Source organism: Pseudopodoces humilis, chromosome 3 (assembly GCF_049639895.1).
Source record: "Pseudopodoces humilis isolate 2021_Gansu_Grassland_sample_001 chromosome 3, ASM4963989v1, whole genome shotgun sequence".
In the NCBI taxonomy this organism is placed as follows: Eukaryota; Metazoa; Chordata; class Aves; order Passeriformes; family Paridae; genus Pseudopodoces; species Pseudopodoces humilis.
In genome coordinates this window covers 80,447,056-80,465,103 of record NC_142202.1, presented here as the reverse complement: position 1 = coordinate 80,465,103, position 18,048 = coordinate 80,447,056, and the positions used below count along the sequence as shown (strand labels likewise).

The 18,048-nt window shown below is 35.7% G+C and overlaps 1 protein-coding gene across 10 annotated transcripts in view; it reads left to right on the top strand.

The window, feature by feature from the left end:
• DOP1A (DOP1 leucine zipper like protein A) overlaps positions 1–18,048 on the top strand; it is a 59,810-nt gene that overhangs the window by 13,234 nt on the left and 28,528 nt on the right. For 6 of the 10 annotated variants that reach the window (XM_014263489.2, XM_014263493.2, XM_014263488.2 and 3 more), the window contains exons 4-14: positions 1,571–1,741; positions 3,084–3,273; positions 3,858–3,956; positions 4,937–5,036; positions 7,403–7,512; positions 9,493–9,601; positions 11,877–11,997; positions 12,721–12,840; positions 14,503–14,617; positions 15,051–15,080; positions 15,489–15,722. In XM_014263489.2, coding sequence (XP_014118964.1) covers positions 1,571–1,741; positions 3,084–3,273; positions 3,858–3,956; positions 4,937–5,036; positions 7,403–7,512; positions 9,493–9,601; positions 11,877–11,997; positions 12,721–12,840; positions 14,503–14,617; positions 15,051–15,080; positions 15,489–15,722 — 1,399 coding nt within the window. The remainder of the gene's footprint in view (positions 1–1,570; positions 1,742–3,083; positions 3,274–3,857; positions 3,957–4,936; positions 5,037–7,402; positions 7,513–9,492; positions 9,602–11,876; positions 11,998–12,720; positions 12,841–14,502; positions 14,618–15,050; positions 15,081–15,488; positions 15,723–18,048) is intronic. The other 4 variants (XM_088053867.1, XM_088053865.1, XM_088053868.1 and 1 more) reach the window with 2 other exon arrangements.

Below are 18,048 nucleotides of genomic sequence, written 5' to 3'. Positions count from 1 at the left end.
TGGGCAAGAAATTAAGTTAATTATATAATTAATCGAGGGGTGTGTGCACACTGTCACATAAGGTTCTTAATTTTGACCCATCCCTAGAGATTAAAATTTCATTGCTTTGAGAAATAAGGGGATAAAATAGAATTCTGTTTAGGTAGAAAAGGTGTGCACTAATGCTTGGTAAGAAATTGTATGCCTTAACATCAGCTCTTCTTTCTTGCATTGTCATGATGTTTATGTATAATTACATTGGGGGTGGGGGGGAGTGTTTTGATTCTCTGTTTCCACATGTTTTAAAAGACACTGTGAACTCATAGCTCATGTTTTTTGCTTGTACAGTGATTCAGTAGCTGCAAGATCTCATTAACAGCTAGTTCTAGGGTAATGGAAAATGCTACCTTGTATAATCTAACTAAAAGCTATTGTTACTGCTGCTAGGGCAAAGACAGACATTCACATTAAGGCATTATCAAAGATTCCAGTATTTGTCATGAAAGCAGAAAGCCAGTGTCTGAACATCAAATCTTGAAGTGTGAGTAATAGCCTTACGAAGAGTGGCTGTGGGTTAGTGGGCTGCTTATTGAATAAAAAGACATTTTCTATAGAAAAAGAAGCCAATTGACAATGGTGAAAGACATATTCTTCTAGACAGATAAAGGCAAAAATAATTTTTACCAAAAGTTTTATATTTTGGAATAAGTTTTGTAGGGTTTTTCCTCTATCATGGACAGTATTCTATCTCTATAGATATTTCTTTTAATAGTAGATTTGTAGGTGTACATTTTAAGACCCTTTCCTTAAAATTACCTTTTTTAGTGTTCTTTGATTTTCTCCTTCATATGTCAGGGTCTTCTAACCTGAGTCCTGAAAGATTTTGAAAATTGACGTTGTGTTCACATGCATTTGATTATTGGTACAGTTTGTAATAATTAATGATATTTAATAGCAATAGCAAATATTATTTTAGTATCTTCTCAGTAGGAGATGAACTTACACTTACATTCAAGTAAATTCAGAACATACTTCCAGTGTTTTCAGTCCTTTACAGGCTGTGTTTTGAACAGCATTGTAAATAGGGTTTATTGTTAATTTTAGAATCTGTTTTCAGACTGAATTTCTGAAGTAAATATATATTTTGATGCCACTTAACAGTATAAATGTCTTAAATTATGAATTGTTCTTATCCAGTCTTGTTTTATTTTGTATTAAATGAAAAGAAAGTGTGTTTTTACAAATACAATTTTCATTGTGATGTGGTTCAATGTGGGCAAAATCAACACTTTGTCATGCAGAGATGCTTCTGGTTTATCGAATTTGTTTTATTGGTGAAAGACAGTCATCTCTGGGTCTTCAGTGCTTGTTATCACAATAGGAATCAAACTCATAGTATTATCTTTGGGATACCGACCTGGCCATCCAAAGGCAGTTATATTGTGTGGTGGTCTATGCCTATGCACTATTCTAAGATAAAAATCTGATGCTTATAATAACTACACTGGATGTGCCTGTAGCAGTCTTTAGAGAGAAATAAAATTGTCGCATGAAAAGCTTCTTTAAAAAAGGTCAAATTTATTTTTCACAGTTCTGGACTATTTCCGCTCCTTGCCAATGCTGCTATGTCTGTGAAGCCAACATTATTGAGTCTGTATGAGATTTATTACCTCCCTTTGGGGAAAACATTGAAACCAGGACTGCAAGGACTGTTAACTGGGATTCTGCCTGGGTTAGAGGAGGGATCAGAGTATTATGAAAGGTAAGGATACTTATGTTAATCAGGTGATAAGCTTGATCTGGGGGGGTTGCTGTAACTTTTCACTCTCTACTTGTATGTAGATTTTATTGTTTTCAAGGTGGTTGCTTTTTAATTTGATGCTGTCTTATTAATTGCAACAGAATGATATGGTAGGAGGTTCTTAGCATTAATTAGGGCAAATTAACTGTTAGTTGTTCCTGATAGTAGTTATGGAAAGGGAATTGGCATTAAGCAGACTTAGTATTATATGCCAGTCTCTTCTCCCAGGTAGCAAGCAATAGAACAAGAGAAGATGGCTTCAGGTTGTTCCAGGAGAGGCTTAGGTTGGATATTAGGGAAAATTACTTCACCTAAAAGGTTGTCAAGCATTGGAACAGGCTGCCTGAGCAAGTAGTGGAGTCACCATACCTGGAGGTATATAAAAGTCATGTAGATGTGGCAGTTTGGGACATGGTTTAATGGTTGATTTTGCAGTGCTGTGTTGGACTTAATGATCCTGAAGATCTTTTCCAACTTAAACAATTCTATGACTCTTGTTATGGGTTGACATACATAACTGCAACATCTGGGCTGCTGAGGTAGCACCTTAACATATTAAAGGATGAAATTACACTCCAACACTTAGAATTCTTGGAATTGTTCACATGCTTACATATTCTTGATATTTCCAACTTCAGAAACTTGAGTTTTCACAACTTATATGTGAAGAGCAATTCAACACTGTCTTTTTCTATTTCTGTGTAGGCAGACACACAGTGTAGTTGGCATCCCTACAGCAGTGAACAAGGTCTATCCAGCTTGCCTCCTGGGGCCTGCCATAGGGTGTAGAGGCACTGCCACATGAGTTGGAGGAAATGAGGACAGGGGAAGGGATTGCTTGTGCTCAATTGGGGTATTTTTATGCCCTGTTATTACCATAAGGATTCAGTGCATGGAATGAGAGGGCAAAAGCCATCTGCTTTGATTCTTTTCTTCAGTAGCTATGCTTTCCTGCTGTCTGTCTGAAACCTCTGTCTGTAGCAACACTTGGCTTTAAGTAGCAGATGAGGAGTTATTTGGCTCTTTGAACATAAGGAGTACATAAGGAATACATACAGAGAAGCTGTGGGCAGGCCAAAAGCATTTGCAAGCCAGATTGGCCCACAGGTTTGCTGGCTGGATTGCTCTGTTCAGGCTGCATTATAAGGTTCAGTGTATAACTAGGCCTCTTTTGGCCTCTCAAAAGGAAGTTTTGACCTTCCTGTAACAATTAATTTTAATACTTATTAAAACTGGGGGCAGGGTCAAGAGCTATTATACATGATATCATGTTATACATTCAGATAACTTGGTTTTACTGCAGAACAAACACACTGCTGGAGAAAGTTGCTTCAGCTGTGGATCAGTCAGCGTTCTACAGTGCTCTCTGGGGGAGCCTCCTCACCAGCCCTGCAGTTCGCTTGCCTGGCATCACTTACGTCCTCTCCCATCTGAACAGGAAGCTTTCCATGGAGGATCAACTCTACATAATTGGCAGTGACATTGAATTAATGGTAATGTTTAATGGAACAATGAACTTACAATAAGTAACAATGCTGAAGTTACTTACTTATTACATAATGCATTTTGAGGGGATTGAGATGTATTCTCCATCTTTGAACTAAGCCTTTGAAGAGATAAAAATGCGTGTTTATTATAGCTCCAGTTAAACTGATGTTTTGGTGCAGGATAGTGTTTCAAAGCTGAATTAACATTTCAGAATTGCTTAGATTTTTTGTGAAACTGCATTTATTACATGCTTCAGCTAAACGTGATTGAGTTTTGTTGCAATTTTTGTTTTTGTTTTTTTTTTTGAGAAGTAGAGAATAATTTTGTCTTTTAAACTTAAGATATTAATTGGTAATATAAAAAAGCAAAAGCTGTTTTATAGTTTAGGGAATCTGTTGATTCTATGTTTCTTCAGTGGTGAAACTTTTATTTTCCTGTTTTATCTTGTTTCATTATTCAAAATTTAAAATAACTTTCTTGTGCTTATCATTATTTATAAATAACTATTCTTATTTTTGAGTGCTGTCTTATATCTACCTTATTAAAATAATAAATAACTATTTGGGGTGGGGGTCTGCCATTACTTCAGGTGGAAGCGGTAAGCACTTCAGTGCAAGATACCAGTGTTTTGGTACAGAGGAGCACATTGGACCTTATCCTTTTTTGTTTTCCTTTCCACATGAGCCAGGTAGGTTATTAACATGAGAGAAAGACTGACAAATTCCTAAATGTACTTCACTTCTTAAGTCAGTAGAACTATTTGATTGGTTTTTGTTAATGATTTTCTCCAAGCTCCAAGAGTCACATGTAAGAGTTTCTCTGATAGGTTTGGCTACTCTCATGTCATGATCTCTGATTTTATGCTTTTTAACTTGATGTGTTAACTTTGACATTAATTTCTGTGTATGTAAGCTCAAATTATGATGTTTAGTCTATGCAGAAGCTTTTAAATTGCTCCAATTTGATGAGGAAGCAAATTCATTCATTTGTTCATTTGCAAGTTTCCAATTTCCAGTGCTCAAAATCAGCAGAAGTTAATCCTCTTAGCACAACAGATTTTTAAACGATCCATGAATTATTTAACTCCTGGAGGAAAACTTACACAAGATTGGTTCTCATCATGTTAGGAATTGGAGAAAACCTGCACTTTTATGTAAAAAAAGAACTGTGTTCTTGCTTGTGGAAGTGCTTCATTCACATTTATCAGTTACTATAGGTGTATTTGGAGTTCCTCTGTTTAGGCACTGAAATGTTGAAATTATCAATACAGCATTTTTTCAATATTAAGACTTACACAAGCATTTAAAGTAATAAGAAACTGAAAAGGTATTTTAATTTTTTTTTTAAACTGGATTTTAGTTGGATTTTCTTCCAAAGCTTTTGCTCCATAGTAAAATGAAATGTCTTGTAACAAAAAGGAGCTGTTAGTCAAATCTATTACTTTTGCTATCCTTAAAGGGTGTGTGTTATCATATAGTATCTGTTCTAAACAATAATCATTTTTTGGTTTCCTAAAAGCAAGATTTTGTTTTCTTGTACTATGCTGAATTCAGAAATGTCAAAACATGAAACTAGCTATGTTTCAATGAACATTAAGCTGCTAGCATAGGAAGAGCATTACTTTTCATAACTTCTTACTAATTTCTAACATGTTTCTAACTTCTTCAGGCAACACGTCCAGACATGATCAGAATTTTGTCAGCAGCCCTTCATGTAGTGCTGCGCAGGGATATGTCACTCAACCGAAGGCTTTATGCATGGCTTCTAGGTAGGCTTGTATTTCATTCCATGGGTCACTAAAAGTGGAGGAAGAATTGTGTTTTCCTTACCAGTGTTTGCACTACTATTAGAAGGAATCCTGGAAAAATGAAATACTCAATTTCTTTTGTAAGAAAGAAAGGCGTTTTCTCTCTCCATGGACATAGAAGATGAAGAATGTCATCCTGGAACTCATTCCTGTCATATAAATTGTTGGTGCATTTTCCTCTAGCAGCAATTATGTGCCACATTCAGGTGCAGAGCCTGGTGTAGTAGGCTTATGGAAATAGGCACTCTGAAACTTTTTTCTCTAAAAAAGATATAATGGAGAAAACAGAGAATAGGCATTATAGAGTGTAAATGTTAGTTAGAGCACAACAGTATAGAAGATATGAAAAGAAAAGAATGCTGAAGAGCATTGATGTTACAGTTTGAGTATGCAAACTTTAAACTTAATTAGATCCTCGTGTGATTAACAGATCACGAGTCACTTTTCAACACCCTTCTGGAGTGAAAGTTGGGCAATTGGGAATACAGTTCTACCAAAGGACATCAAATCAATACAGTACAAATTTAAATTTTTATACAAAATTGACATGTAATAAGAAGAGGGTAGCACAGAATTATAGCTATCAGAAGACTCTCAACTATTCAGGGAATAGTTAGAAGACCAGAAATTAGAAATTTTTTTTTAAAAATTGCTCTTATTAAGCCTTATTTTAAGGAAATTAAGCCTGTGGTCACATGAATCTGACCAGTTACTCTTTAAACCCATTTTGAAAGAAGTCAAAATCATGGAAGTTCCTATGTGTGTCCCTGGAATTGGAGACTGAATGGAGAGACATGAAGTGGCTTCTCTACTTGATGTGTTTTGCAGTCTGTTGTTGTCTGCTTTGTTTGATTTCTCAGCTCACCAGTAAGCATGTATGTGCTTCTCAGGCTGCCCAGAACCCTTCCCAGCAGTTCTTGCACCTTTCCCAGTTGATAGTTAAGAGGTCAGAGGCAGGTAGCCTGTGGGCGACTGGGGAGGAAGGACGTGAGTAGCAAAGGGTCTTGAGAGAGAACTAAAATTGTGAAGGGACGGAAGAAATCAGCAAGTAGTTTTGCATGAAGGGGTTGGTTGTGTTGCTGTAGGAGCTGCGGGGGTTTAGAAGTTAAATACATGAAATTCCTGGCTCCTTTGGTTAATCATTCCTCAAGACACTGACTTGCAAAGGATTAATCTTTTAAAGAAAGACCATGAAGTGCAATGTTATGCTTCATACCTGCATTTTCACTTCTGGGGAAGAAATAGTTTCAAGATGAAACAGTGCACTCATGTTTCATCTAAATTTGATGTATTTGATATGTCTTTTGCTATTATTGAAAAAGGTATTTTGTGAATTTAAAATATGCTGGTTTTTTTTAAGTTGTGGAACCTTCTTTTACAGCTATTTCATGAACATAGAGTCCACTGAAAGTCATACAGCTTCAGAGAATATTTTTACAGTGACTTCCAGGTCCTGTGTGTGAACAGCTACTTCCTCTGTTTGTTACATATTGGGACAAACTTTCTGACAATATAGGATTTTAGCATTTTCTTTCTTTGGATGTCGTGCTGCTTTTCTATTATCATGATATCCTATTCCCAATATAAGACATTGCAGATGGAGTTCAGTTATGCTGGAAGACTCTGAATTCGGTTGTTCTCTATGACATTATTTAATTCTGGTGTTTGTTATTCCTTCCTGTTGTTTTACAGCTAGATGTGACCTATTAACATTCTCTATGAATAGAAATTTCATACATCTCCTTAAATCAGGTTATTATAACCATTGTTAACCAATTGATTTTTTTTTTCTCTTCCTTAAGCCTATTATTTTGTGCAATTAGAAACTTACTGGGAAAAGAAACTTATAATACAAAGGTCCATATTTTTTATGTAATTTTGAATTTTAGATTTATTTTTGTTAGTGTGACTGATATTCTAAGTGCCTTAGTCATGTCAGTGTGTTTTGATGATCATCTCTATATATTTAAAACACTGAATTTTGTGTTCCAATTAATATTGAAATATTTTTATGTGACAGCTTGCATTTTTTAAGGATTGTGGGTTTTGCAGCATTTGTGAACATTTTTCTTTTATACAAGAAGTAATTGGTTGATAATATTGCATAAAACAGAATTTTTTGGTTTGTGTACAAACTGCTTGTGTGAAAGTATAACTTAGTTTCCCATATTAAACTCTATAAAATCATCTTTTTCTTGCCAACATGACTTGGACTTCATATTGGTAAGTTATCAGTGTTACTGTGTTAATTTCTAGTTTAAAGACATTGGTAATATATTCTGTTAAACTAAAAATATTTATCTGCTTTGTCTTTTGTTTGCTTGAAGGTTTTGATAACAATGGTGCCCTTGTAGGACCCAGAAGTACAAGGCACAGCAATCCTGAGGAGCATGCCACTTATTATTTCAACACCTTCTCTAAGGAGATGTTAGTCCAGGTAGCTATAGTGTGTTTTATTGGGGCACATATTTTTATAAACAGATCCTGATCAAAGTTGCTGTAACTTTATCCTTTGACTTGCCAATGCAATGTGACAATGTAATCTTGTCTTTTTGTGATATTTGTGTCCTATTCTTCTAAAACTTTCTCAGTGGAAAAATGAAGACATGGAATAATGTCTTTCTCTAAAGTAGCAGAATGAACAGGAAAAATATTAGATTTCTTCCTCTCCTTTTCCACAATGAATGAAGCATGTGTGGATGTTACTTGATAACACTGGAGCCTGTTCTTTCATGAAACTGAATTGGAGAATTCTCTTTTGTAGATATGGAAACTCCTCTGTGTCTTGGGAATCTGAAAAAAAATTACCAGGTGGCACTCCAAATCTGTGTTAAAAGGGTCTTTCTTCTTGCTAGGAAAAGAGAGCATCTTCTGCTCTCCGTTGGCAGTCAGGAATAGTTGAGAAAATTGGCAGTTAAACTAGTTTACCCTTAAAGCCTTGCTATGTGAGCTGAGATCACTGATTCTAAGAACTGTGCTGCCTCTCACAATAATTGAAATACAGATGTCTTTTAAACTGCTGTGAGTCTGATCTTGAAGTAGGGAAGACATTTTATCATTAAGGCAAATCGGTAAGGTCAGGATTTTTCTGAGTCAAAGCTGTGATGCTGTGTGGGAATGAAAGTGGCAATTCTAACAGTAGTAGCTGACACAAGAATATGCAGCTCATCCCAGTTCAAAGCTGACACCCAGCACAGATCTAGCACCTTCAGTTTTGTCTGAAAGTGGTGAGATCTGTATTTCTACTGATGAGGCAGAGACCTCAGAATTCCAGTATTCCAGTAGCAATGACCGCCTTGGCACTCTCACCCTTCTCTTATCATCCTTCTGCCTTCCTTAGCAGATGATTCAGAAATTATTCAAATGTAAAGGAGAGGCCTGAATGAGCTGTAGTTTCACCTGTACCTTGTATTAAAAAGTGTGGTGAGCTTTCAGCAACATTTAGGCATGGTTAATGGTTATGGCCTTTTTAAATCTGTCCATCTTTCAAACTTTATCAGTGTCAATAAAGCCTTTGTCTGAAAAGAGTATGTACATTAGAGTCAGTGCCTTGCCTTTGCATAATACAAATGACATATGGCTTCTAACACCTTTTGCTGCCTCTTAAACACTTTAAAAGCATTGCTCCTTTCTGCCTTCTTCTTTAGCAGTCTCTGTATTTTGTTTTATCCAGTCAACTCATGTCTTATTCACAGGTACAATGTACTGAAAATTCTGGCCTTCTAAAGGCATATGAAAGTACAGAAGATTTTTCTTTTAAGATACTTACTGATAATACTTTGTTTGTAGCAGATAGCAAGGCCAAACTGGTTTTCATGGCTGTATTATTTCTTCTCTCTTCTTTTTTTCTTTCCTTCTTTGTCTTTTTGTTTGAAACTGTAGAACAAACTAGCTCAGACAGTCAAGTCAGCCAGGCAGAAAACTAAGCAAAATCTGATCATCTATCGCATAGGGATTTTTTTAATTCTGCATCTCATTCCCTAACTTACTTTGGTATAGAAACTCAGTCTTCCCATTTATTTCAAAGTTGACATTGCTATTTAGTCAAGAAAGCTTTCATCCTGATAAGTGAATATATCATAGGATAGATGGTGTTTTATTAAGCCCTTAATATCTACCTACTTTATCTTCTCAAATAGTTTGTTCATTAATACTCATGTCTTCTCTTTTATTCTTAAGAAATATTGAGTTATCTTCTTACAATACTTTATTTTGATTTTAAATAAATATACGTTACCAAGTTCTGTTCCACAGAAATGTTCTCAAAGGCAAAGTTGTGAGAACTTAATCATGGGAGATTGAGCTGCAGTGAGATGAAATTGTGATCTCCACTACTGAGAATTTTTCCTTTATGTGCAGCTTTTATTGCTTTCTAGCTTTCTTTTTGTTTTCCTGATATGTTTTTTGTTTTTTATAGGCAATGGTTGGAATATTACAAGTTAATGGACAGGGAGAAGAAAGCACATTAATGCAAGACTTAAAGCCTTTTCGAATTCTTATCAGTTTGCTGGATAAGCCTGAACTAGGTAATTTTCATTTATTCTTTTTAATTTGTTTCATGTGATTTTTCTATGAAAAATTTTCTCTCTTTTTTATCAAATTGAAAAAGTTATATGCTTAGTACTGCAGATTAGCCAGATTTCTTAGATCTTCCAAGCTGTATCTATGTATTTATGTATTTAATTTATTGCATTCATCAGATTTACCTTTTGGTAAATGCTATTTCTTGTACTTTATACACAGGAAATAATAAGTCAGAGTCATAGAGAGAACCATTGTGTTGTGAAGAAATGCAGATTGGATTTTCTAATTCCTTTCATCAAATAATGACTTTTACTATTATAAATCTCAGCTATTGCTTTTGGGAATAACCTGCTCTTTCTTCTATTATACATGCAGAGATGATAGATACTAACAAGAAAACAGTTAATTTTTTTCAGAAGAGCTTATGCAGAGGAGGAAAATTTTTTTTTTTGTTTTGTAGGTGATTTGTTGGGATTTCTTCATGGTGTTTTTTTTTTTTAAATTTTTCTTTCCCCTATTTAAAGTGTTTAAATGCCCTCTTTAGCAGACAAGTGCTGAGGACTATGGGACAAAAGTATTTACAGTTAAGACTTGGATACCTTGCCTTTTTCTTTGAAATACAGTTTTGAAGGTGACTGAAAAAAATAAAAATATTTTTTAAAATATGTTATCAGATTTGAGGGTGGGATAATAAAACCATGAAAATACAATAATTAAAGAAAAGAATTGGTTAGGGCAGAACAACTGTAAGGAACAAAATGTTTGTTAGAAATTTGCCATCTTCCTTGTAATTTGTGATTTCTGGGGATCAGTCTAGATGTTCGGAGGCAAAGTGTATGTTAAGATTTCATGAAGTAGCAAAGCTTTGAGGATTCTTTCAGGAAAATGAGATGGAATACACTAAAAGGATTTTTGCTTAACTGCATGAGCCTTCTCTTACTGAAGGCAGCTCAGTGAGGCTAGGAAACACATAAAAAAGTAAATGATATCTCAAGCAGGATTACTTTTTAAATTATTTTCAAAATAATTTGGGTTTTTTTTCTTCAGAATTGAGATTTAGCTCAAATCCAAAGAAGGAGCTATTTTATAGAATCATAGAATGTATTGTAGGATGATGTGTAAGGGGCCTTACACATCATCCAATTCCAACACCCCTGCCACAGGCAGGGAAACCTCCCACTAAACCAGATTTACAAAGCCCCATCCCACCTGGCCTTGAACATTACCAGGGATGGGACATCCATGGCTTCTCTAGGCAGCCTGTTCCAGTGCCTCATTACCCTCTGGGTAAAGTGTTTTTCCCTAGAATTCAACTAAAGCTCTCTTCTTTTAGTCCAAAACTGTTCCCCCTTGTCCTGTTACCATCTGCCTGTATGAAGAGTCTCTCTCCCTCTCTTTTCATAAGCCCCATCTAAGTACTGAAAGGCTGCAATGGGGTCTTTCTGAAGCCTTCTCTTCTCCAGGCTGAACAAGACCAATTATCTCAGCCTATCTTCATAGCAGAGATGTTCCAGCCCACTTTGTGGCCCTTCTCTGGACTTGCTCCAGCAGGTCCATGTCCCTGTGCTGGGCATCAAAAAGATGGATGCATTATTTCAGGTGGGGTTTCAGATGAGCAGAAGAGAAGGTCAGAATCACCTCCCTTGGCCTGCTGGCCACACTTTTTCAATGCAGCCCAGGCTGTAGTTGGTTTTCTGAGCTCCTATTGCACACTTTCAAAAATACTTTCAAAAAGTACCCTGCAGACTATATCCTAAGCTAAAAAAAAACTGCTTCAAGTTAGAAGAATGATGCTCAAAATATTTTATCTTGTATTTAAATATTTAAGTGTGTTGTCCATATGCTAACAGCATGAGATAGCTTAGGGACGAGTTTTTCAAAGTGATTGACCAAAATCCACCTCTGATCAAGAATCCATGAAGTCCCTTTGCACGTTGCTGAGCTGAGCTAATAAAAAGGGTGTGTTGGCTTGAACATGATCTGTACTACTGTGACTGCACAGCTTTTGAACTTGGTGTGTTTGTACCTAGCTGCTATTAAACATGGGGCTAAAGAGCCCTGCCTGTGCTTTGTGTACTACTAGGCACTACAGTTGTCTCTGTTTCTGGAGTGCAAGCAAATCAAACTTCATGACATTCAGGTAGTTTATGAGATTGAACCAGAAGAAATTTTGTGGTTTCAGTGACCAAAGCTAGCTAATGATTTCAGTAGCTTTCAGCTATGGACTGTTGGGCAGTGCTATAATGCAAGAGCGTGACTGCTGGTATTTCTCCCTAGGCCCTGCCATCCTAGAGGATGTATTGATTGAAGTGTTTCGAACATTATATACACAGTGCAAAGCAGAACTGGAGCTTCAGACAGAACCATCTTTCAACAAAGATCATACACAGCTAAGCAGGTAAATAATGAGTATAAGTATATTTTTTATTAAATGATATATCTTTGTTGCTGGAACCATGACTGTGAAGCCTGTGGGACTGTGACATGTTTTCTTCATGATACAGGAGCTATGGGCATTTATTGCAACTTCTGTATTCAGGGCAAAGGTGTGAAAGTGTTGGCTGTATTATTTCTATTTTTTTAATATTTAGCATATGTTATATTTTTTATCCATGACAAAAATGCTTGTTTGATTGATTGTGATATTCTTTATATCTGTGTTCTTAAAAAAGAAAAATAGACCGATGAGTTTTCTCGTAGTAGAAATATGAAGACTGCTGCAGGAGAGCCAAGGAGTGGGATAGATACAGAGTTTCAATGTTTGAATTTAATATTTTGAAAAGGTGAAGAGGTGAGGGGTGATCAAAGCTGAAGAGGGGAGCAAACAACAGTAGGAACAATTATGGTAAAAGCAGATCTATTAAAAATGTGGTTAAAAGACAAAGATTAAAGAAAGGACAGAGGAGAAACCTAGCAACTGTGAAAAGACATTGGTATGAGCAGCCTGCCAATATCCTGAGCCCTTGAGCAACAGCTACTTGTAATGTTGAGAGGAGGATAATTTGTCAATGTTACTTGACAGTGGGTACATTCACAGTAATATAAGTTTACCTACTGTCAAGTAGTTATATAACTTGAAAAATAAGTATAAAAATATAAAATGTTTTTTATTTTCTTTCAGCAAGCTGAGAGAAAACAAGAAAACAGCAGAACTGATTAAAACTGCCAATCTTCTTTTCAATTCCTTTGAGCCTTATTATATGTGGGATTATATTGCTCGTTGGTTTGAAGAGTGTTGTAGGTAGGTGATAATATTTAATCTCTCCGTGTAAAGTTGAAGTTAATTTTTGTTTCATATACTTTCTTCAAAAAGTTAGTCTCATGACCTCATTTAGCCTGTAAGTATATTTTTCCTCCCATTCCTATAAGTTCAACCTTTTGGCCAGTTTTCATCAGATATGATTGTGGGTCTTAGCAGTGTGAGTTCTCACGAACTCAGTGTCTGGCTTAAATCAAGAGACAGAATTAGCCCCTCTACTGAAGGGTAGACTCCAGAGTGACCTTAAAGCTAGCTTTTGTTCTGTCTGGCCAGTGCAGTATTACTCATTGTACAAATCGCTTTTGGTAAAACTGACAGATTTGCCAGACACCTGATGTGTCATCATTTGTCCTGCTCTTTTAGGGAAAATGAAGGGTGGGGATCCTGTGCATGACAAGGAGGGCTACAGGAGAAAATAGCAAACCATAAATGAAATTTAAAATTGAAAATACGAGCAGGAGGGAAGGCAGATAAAGGAAACACTAAAGGGTTTTCGCTGTGGCAAGGAGTAGATGATGTAGAGATGTTAAATGAAATTTGTAGAATTTCATTTTCATTGCTTAAGGGATTGCTTGATAAAATATTAAGATACTTGGACAAATCTTGTCCAAGTATTTTAATGAGCCAACAGTGTGCTGTTAAAACTAAAGAAAACTGTGTCTTAGGCTACATTATGAGGACCATGGGCAGCAGGTGAAAGGAAGTTATTTTTCCTTTCACTTAGTGTTTCTAAGGACAGATGTGGAATATTGTGTCCAGCTTTGGACACGCCACCTGAGGAGAAGATACTCTAGCAGACAAACTGCTAAGCTGGTCAGTTATAGGACACTGAATTTAAGGTTGAGGTAGGTGAGTTTGGTTTAGCCTGGAAAAGAGGGAAATTGAATGGCACCCTACAACTTCCTGAAGGGCATTTGCAAAGTTCATACAGCTATACTTTTTATAACAGCTGATGGAAAGCAAAGGACAGCAACAAGTGCTCACTCAAGTGGTCAGGTTGGACTTTGAGAAAAGCTTTACTAAGAACATTATGCAGCACTGGAAGAGGTGGAACAGTGGAAGCCAGGAAGGCTGTGGAGCTTTCTTGTGAGATTTCCAGAACTCTGCTAGACAAAACTGTGGGCGAATTTATCTGGTGTTTTTAGCAGTCCTGCTCAGTGTGAGAGGTTGATCTAGATATCTGTGACTTGATTTTTGTGTGTTGGGCTGAATTGCTAACATAAGGAAAGTCATCTACAGCCAGCTAACATGCAGGTGAGTGTTTCACTACATATAAGTAATGTTACTGTCAGCATGAATACAAAATTGCCTTATGAAAAACTGAAATCTGGAAAATTGTTTTTGCTTGTTTTTTTTCAACATGAGCCTCTGTATTATCTAAGGTTTTGTCTTCTATGCTCAATTTTCTGTAGCTTGAATTTCCTTATTTTACAGATGAAGACTGTTCTGCACCAAAAGGCTGGTTACTGCTTTTTCTGAAAGAGTGGCATGGGGCCAAATAAGCTACTTAACAGTAAAATGAGAAAATGCTTATTGGTTTATAGTGATTATCCCCAAAATATACAGCTTTCCATTAAGTTACAGAAATATGGTCAATGTGAGGGGGCAAGGAAAATACTGTGAAAATCTATTTGAATTTTGCAGGAGGACTTTACATGCCAGACTTCAAACTGGGCCTGGAGGTGATAGTGAGCAATCTGAGTTACCTCTGACAAATTTCTGCTTGTTAGTGGATTTTTTGTTGGATATTGTTTCTTTGGTAAGAATTGCTTTATTCATTATTAACATTGGGATTCTATATATTTATATTTATGGGCTGCAGAAATACTATATATACTTTATTAATTGCTTTTCCTGAAAATATACTGACATAAATTGACATTAAAAGAAATTTTTGGTTTATTGTATGATTCTTGATAGACTGGTTATACGTAACTGAAATGGGTTTTATGATGCTTATACCTGAAAATTTTAGTCTGTCCTCATTTTCTTTTCTGTGTATTCATTGCAAGTATAGTCTTTTGTAGTTTGATATGATAGTTTGAATGTGCAGCTTTCTTTTAAGGGTCTTTTAAATGTCATGATAAGATGTATCTTCTTTTTCTGTTGTCGTTGCTTAATGTAGCAAAGACTGTTGGAACTGTTTTTTCTATAGCTGTCTTTCCTCAATTCTTTGCTTTCTCATTTCAAAGCCTACTAGAAGTATGAGAGTGCTGTGTCAGGTATGGCAATCAGCCTGTTCTTCCTTTAGTTCTTAACAACTTATATTTAATTCTTAAACTTTTATCTTAAGATTAATAAAGTAATACTAGCATTCTTCAGCCTTCTTATGATGTTTCTAATGTATTTGTTGTGTAATGAACAAGATGTACTAGTTGGAAAAAGAGCTAGATATATTTTTATTTGTTTGTTACCCAACTTTAAAGTTAATTTTGTAAATATTTTTAGTAAAGTATGTAATACTTAGTCTTGGATATTAAGATATTAATTTTCCTTTTTCAATGTTCTATATGTTTAGAACTCAGTTAAGCAAATGATAGGTAGCTCTGTTACAGAAAGTAAATTTCAGGGTAGAATATGATGTGACAATTAACAAGTTTTTATTATTACTTTACTACTCCTATTATTAGGAGACTTACATTGAAATACAGACAGAACACTTGCCTCAGCTGTTGCTCAGGATGATTTCTGCATTGACAAGCCATCTTCCTACCTTGCACTTGTCTGAGCTTACTGATTCTCTCAGACTCTGCTCAAAGATCCTTAGTAAGGTTCAGCCTCCATTGCTCTCTGCTGGTACAGATGGTATTCTGCAGCTTCCTACTGGACACAGCAACTCCATCAAAGAATGGGAAAATAAAAAGGTAACTTATTGGGTTTTGCAGCATCTTGGAAAATTGCTTCTTATGTAGAAAAAGGATATGGGCTTTCTAAGCCTGTGTTTAACACCCTTCAAGTCTTTGATTAAATTTAGATACCACAATATATGTGAAACTTGGGTAATCAAAATAACTTATAACTGTGGTAAAATGTCTTGATTCTTAAAGGTTTCTACCCAGATTTAATATTATACCTGTATAAATCACTTTGGAATCAGGGCGTAAGAAAGAACTAATCGACTAAACTTTGTAATGTACTTCAAGAGTATGATGAAGTAAAATAACTGGACTGAAGATAATTCACCATTTTGGTTAAGTATCAGACATATGTAAATTCTCCTCTCACCCAATTTGTGTGCATTGGTTTAATACCTATCACGTATTTTGCTGTCACTGTTAAGTTTTTAGAATAATTTATTAAAGAAATAAAATAAACCAGCCAGACACTATTTCTCGTTTAACTTTGTCCAGTTTGTTCTGTGCAGCCATGGCTCTGTGAGGTATGTTAAGTGACATGCCCTGAAATCTTTGTTTTCCAGCTGAAGAAACTTAAGGAACATCATAGAATAAATTAGGTTGGAAGTGACAGTTGCAGGGCACTGCTCAAAGCAGGGCTGATTTCAAAGTTAGATTTTACTTTAAAGCTAAGTCATGTCACTCAGGATCATATTTGTCTTAACTTTGAATATTTCCAAGGATGAAGTTACCACGACTTCTCTGTACAGCTTGTTTGTTTGCACTGTTATTTAATCAGAATTTCCATTGTTGTAGTTTGTGTTGGTTGCCTTGTGTTCTTTCACTGTGGATTTATGAGCATATCTCCATCTTTTCAACTGCCTAATGGGAGCTCACAGAGAGCAATAAAGCCATCTTCACCCCCTCCACAACTTTTAGCATTCTTTTAAACTGAGTAAATCCAACTCTCTGAATATTCCTTCTATGTCCAGGAGCACTTGTGGTGACTTTCCACTGGGCATACTCAGTTTATTAAACATCAGAGTTTATTTTGTACTAATGAGTATAAAATTGGATTCAGTATTCTGGTTGTGGACCTAAAACTGCTTCGCAGAAGGGACTAATTTTTTCCCTTGATTTGGTGACAGTACTTTTTCTGATATGGTCCTAGATGTGGCTGGTCTGCTTCACCAAAGGAGTCCACTGCTGGCTTGTGTTCCCCTTGTCAATTAGGACTCCAGCATCCTTTATTCAGGATCCTATCCTTATTCATTCTAGCTAATTGATACCTGCCTTGTTTTGTTCTTTTGGGATTTTGAGGGGTTTTTTTGGTTCCTTTTTTTATTTTTTTTTTTTTAGTAAGGCCTGTTTTAACTGAATGATTCTACCCTTTGAACCTTCAGTGGCCTTCTGCTTCCAATTGCAGCTGTCTCATATGTGGCCATGGTTTCTCTTAAGAGATAGTGAAATGATTTTCCATGCTTCTAATCACTTCTAGACTGTTTTGTAAAATGAGGTCATCATTTATGTCTCTTCAAGCTTTTTAGTACATAGCTCTCACTGTTTTCTGCTGTAGTACCTCAAATTTCCATTCTTATTCCATCTCTGGTAAAAGAGGATGTTATTCACTCTTCTTATTTATTAATGAAAAAGTTTTTAATATTATTACATAATGCACAAGTTCTGAATTTAACACAGCTAGTGATTAGAATCAAAACAACTTCTGGGCCTGTTAGATTTCAGGCAACATCTGCCATTGCCAGTAAAATGTAGGATCAGAAGTGGACACCTGCATTTAGGGCCACTGATTGATGCATTTCTTCTTTCAGTTGTTTCCCTACCTCATGTTCTCACCAGGAAACAGAGACTATGCTACCAGTTACTAAGACTGTAGAGGGCTAGAGCAGGGCAAAAAACCACTGTAGGTGCTTTCTGAGTAAAAGCTGTTCATCTATTTGTGCATATTCTGAACTGATAAGGAATTAAAACATATAATTAATGAAGAACTGTTGTTATTGCAGCAACCTCTTTCTCATTTCGAGGCAATGATTTATTTTCTTTCTAGTTGCAAATGATTAGTAGTTTTTAAATGAAGAGTTTATATATTTTTGTAATTATAACTTTATATTTGACAGTTTATGATGCTGTATAAATTAATAATACCTATGCCTACATATTTCAGCATTTTCAAAATAGACGTGGTTATGATATGAAGAAAATGTTAAAACCAATAATATTTAAATATTTTTCTTGATAAACAATTTTCTTTTAATGTTAGCTTAGTCTGGCAGGCTTACAGAAACACCAAACACCATTTTGCATAAAATGTATTTGTATGAATACATTTAAAACTCCA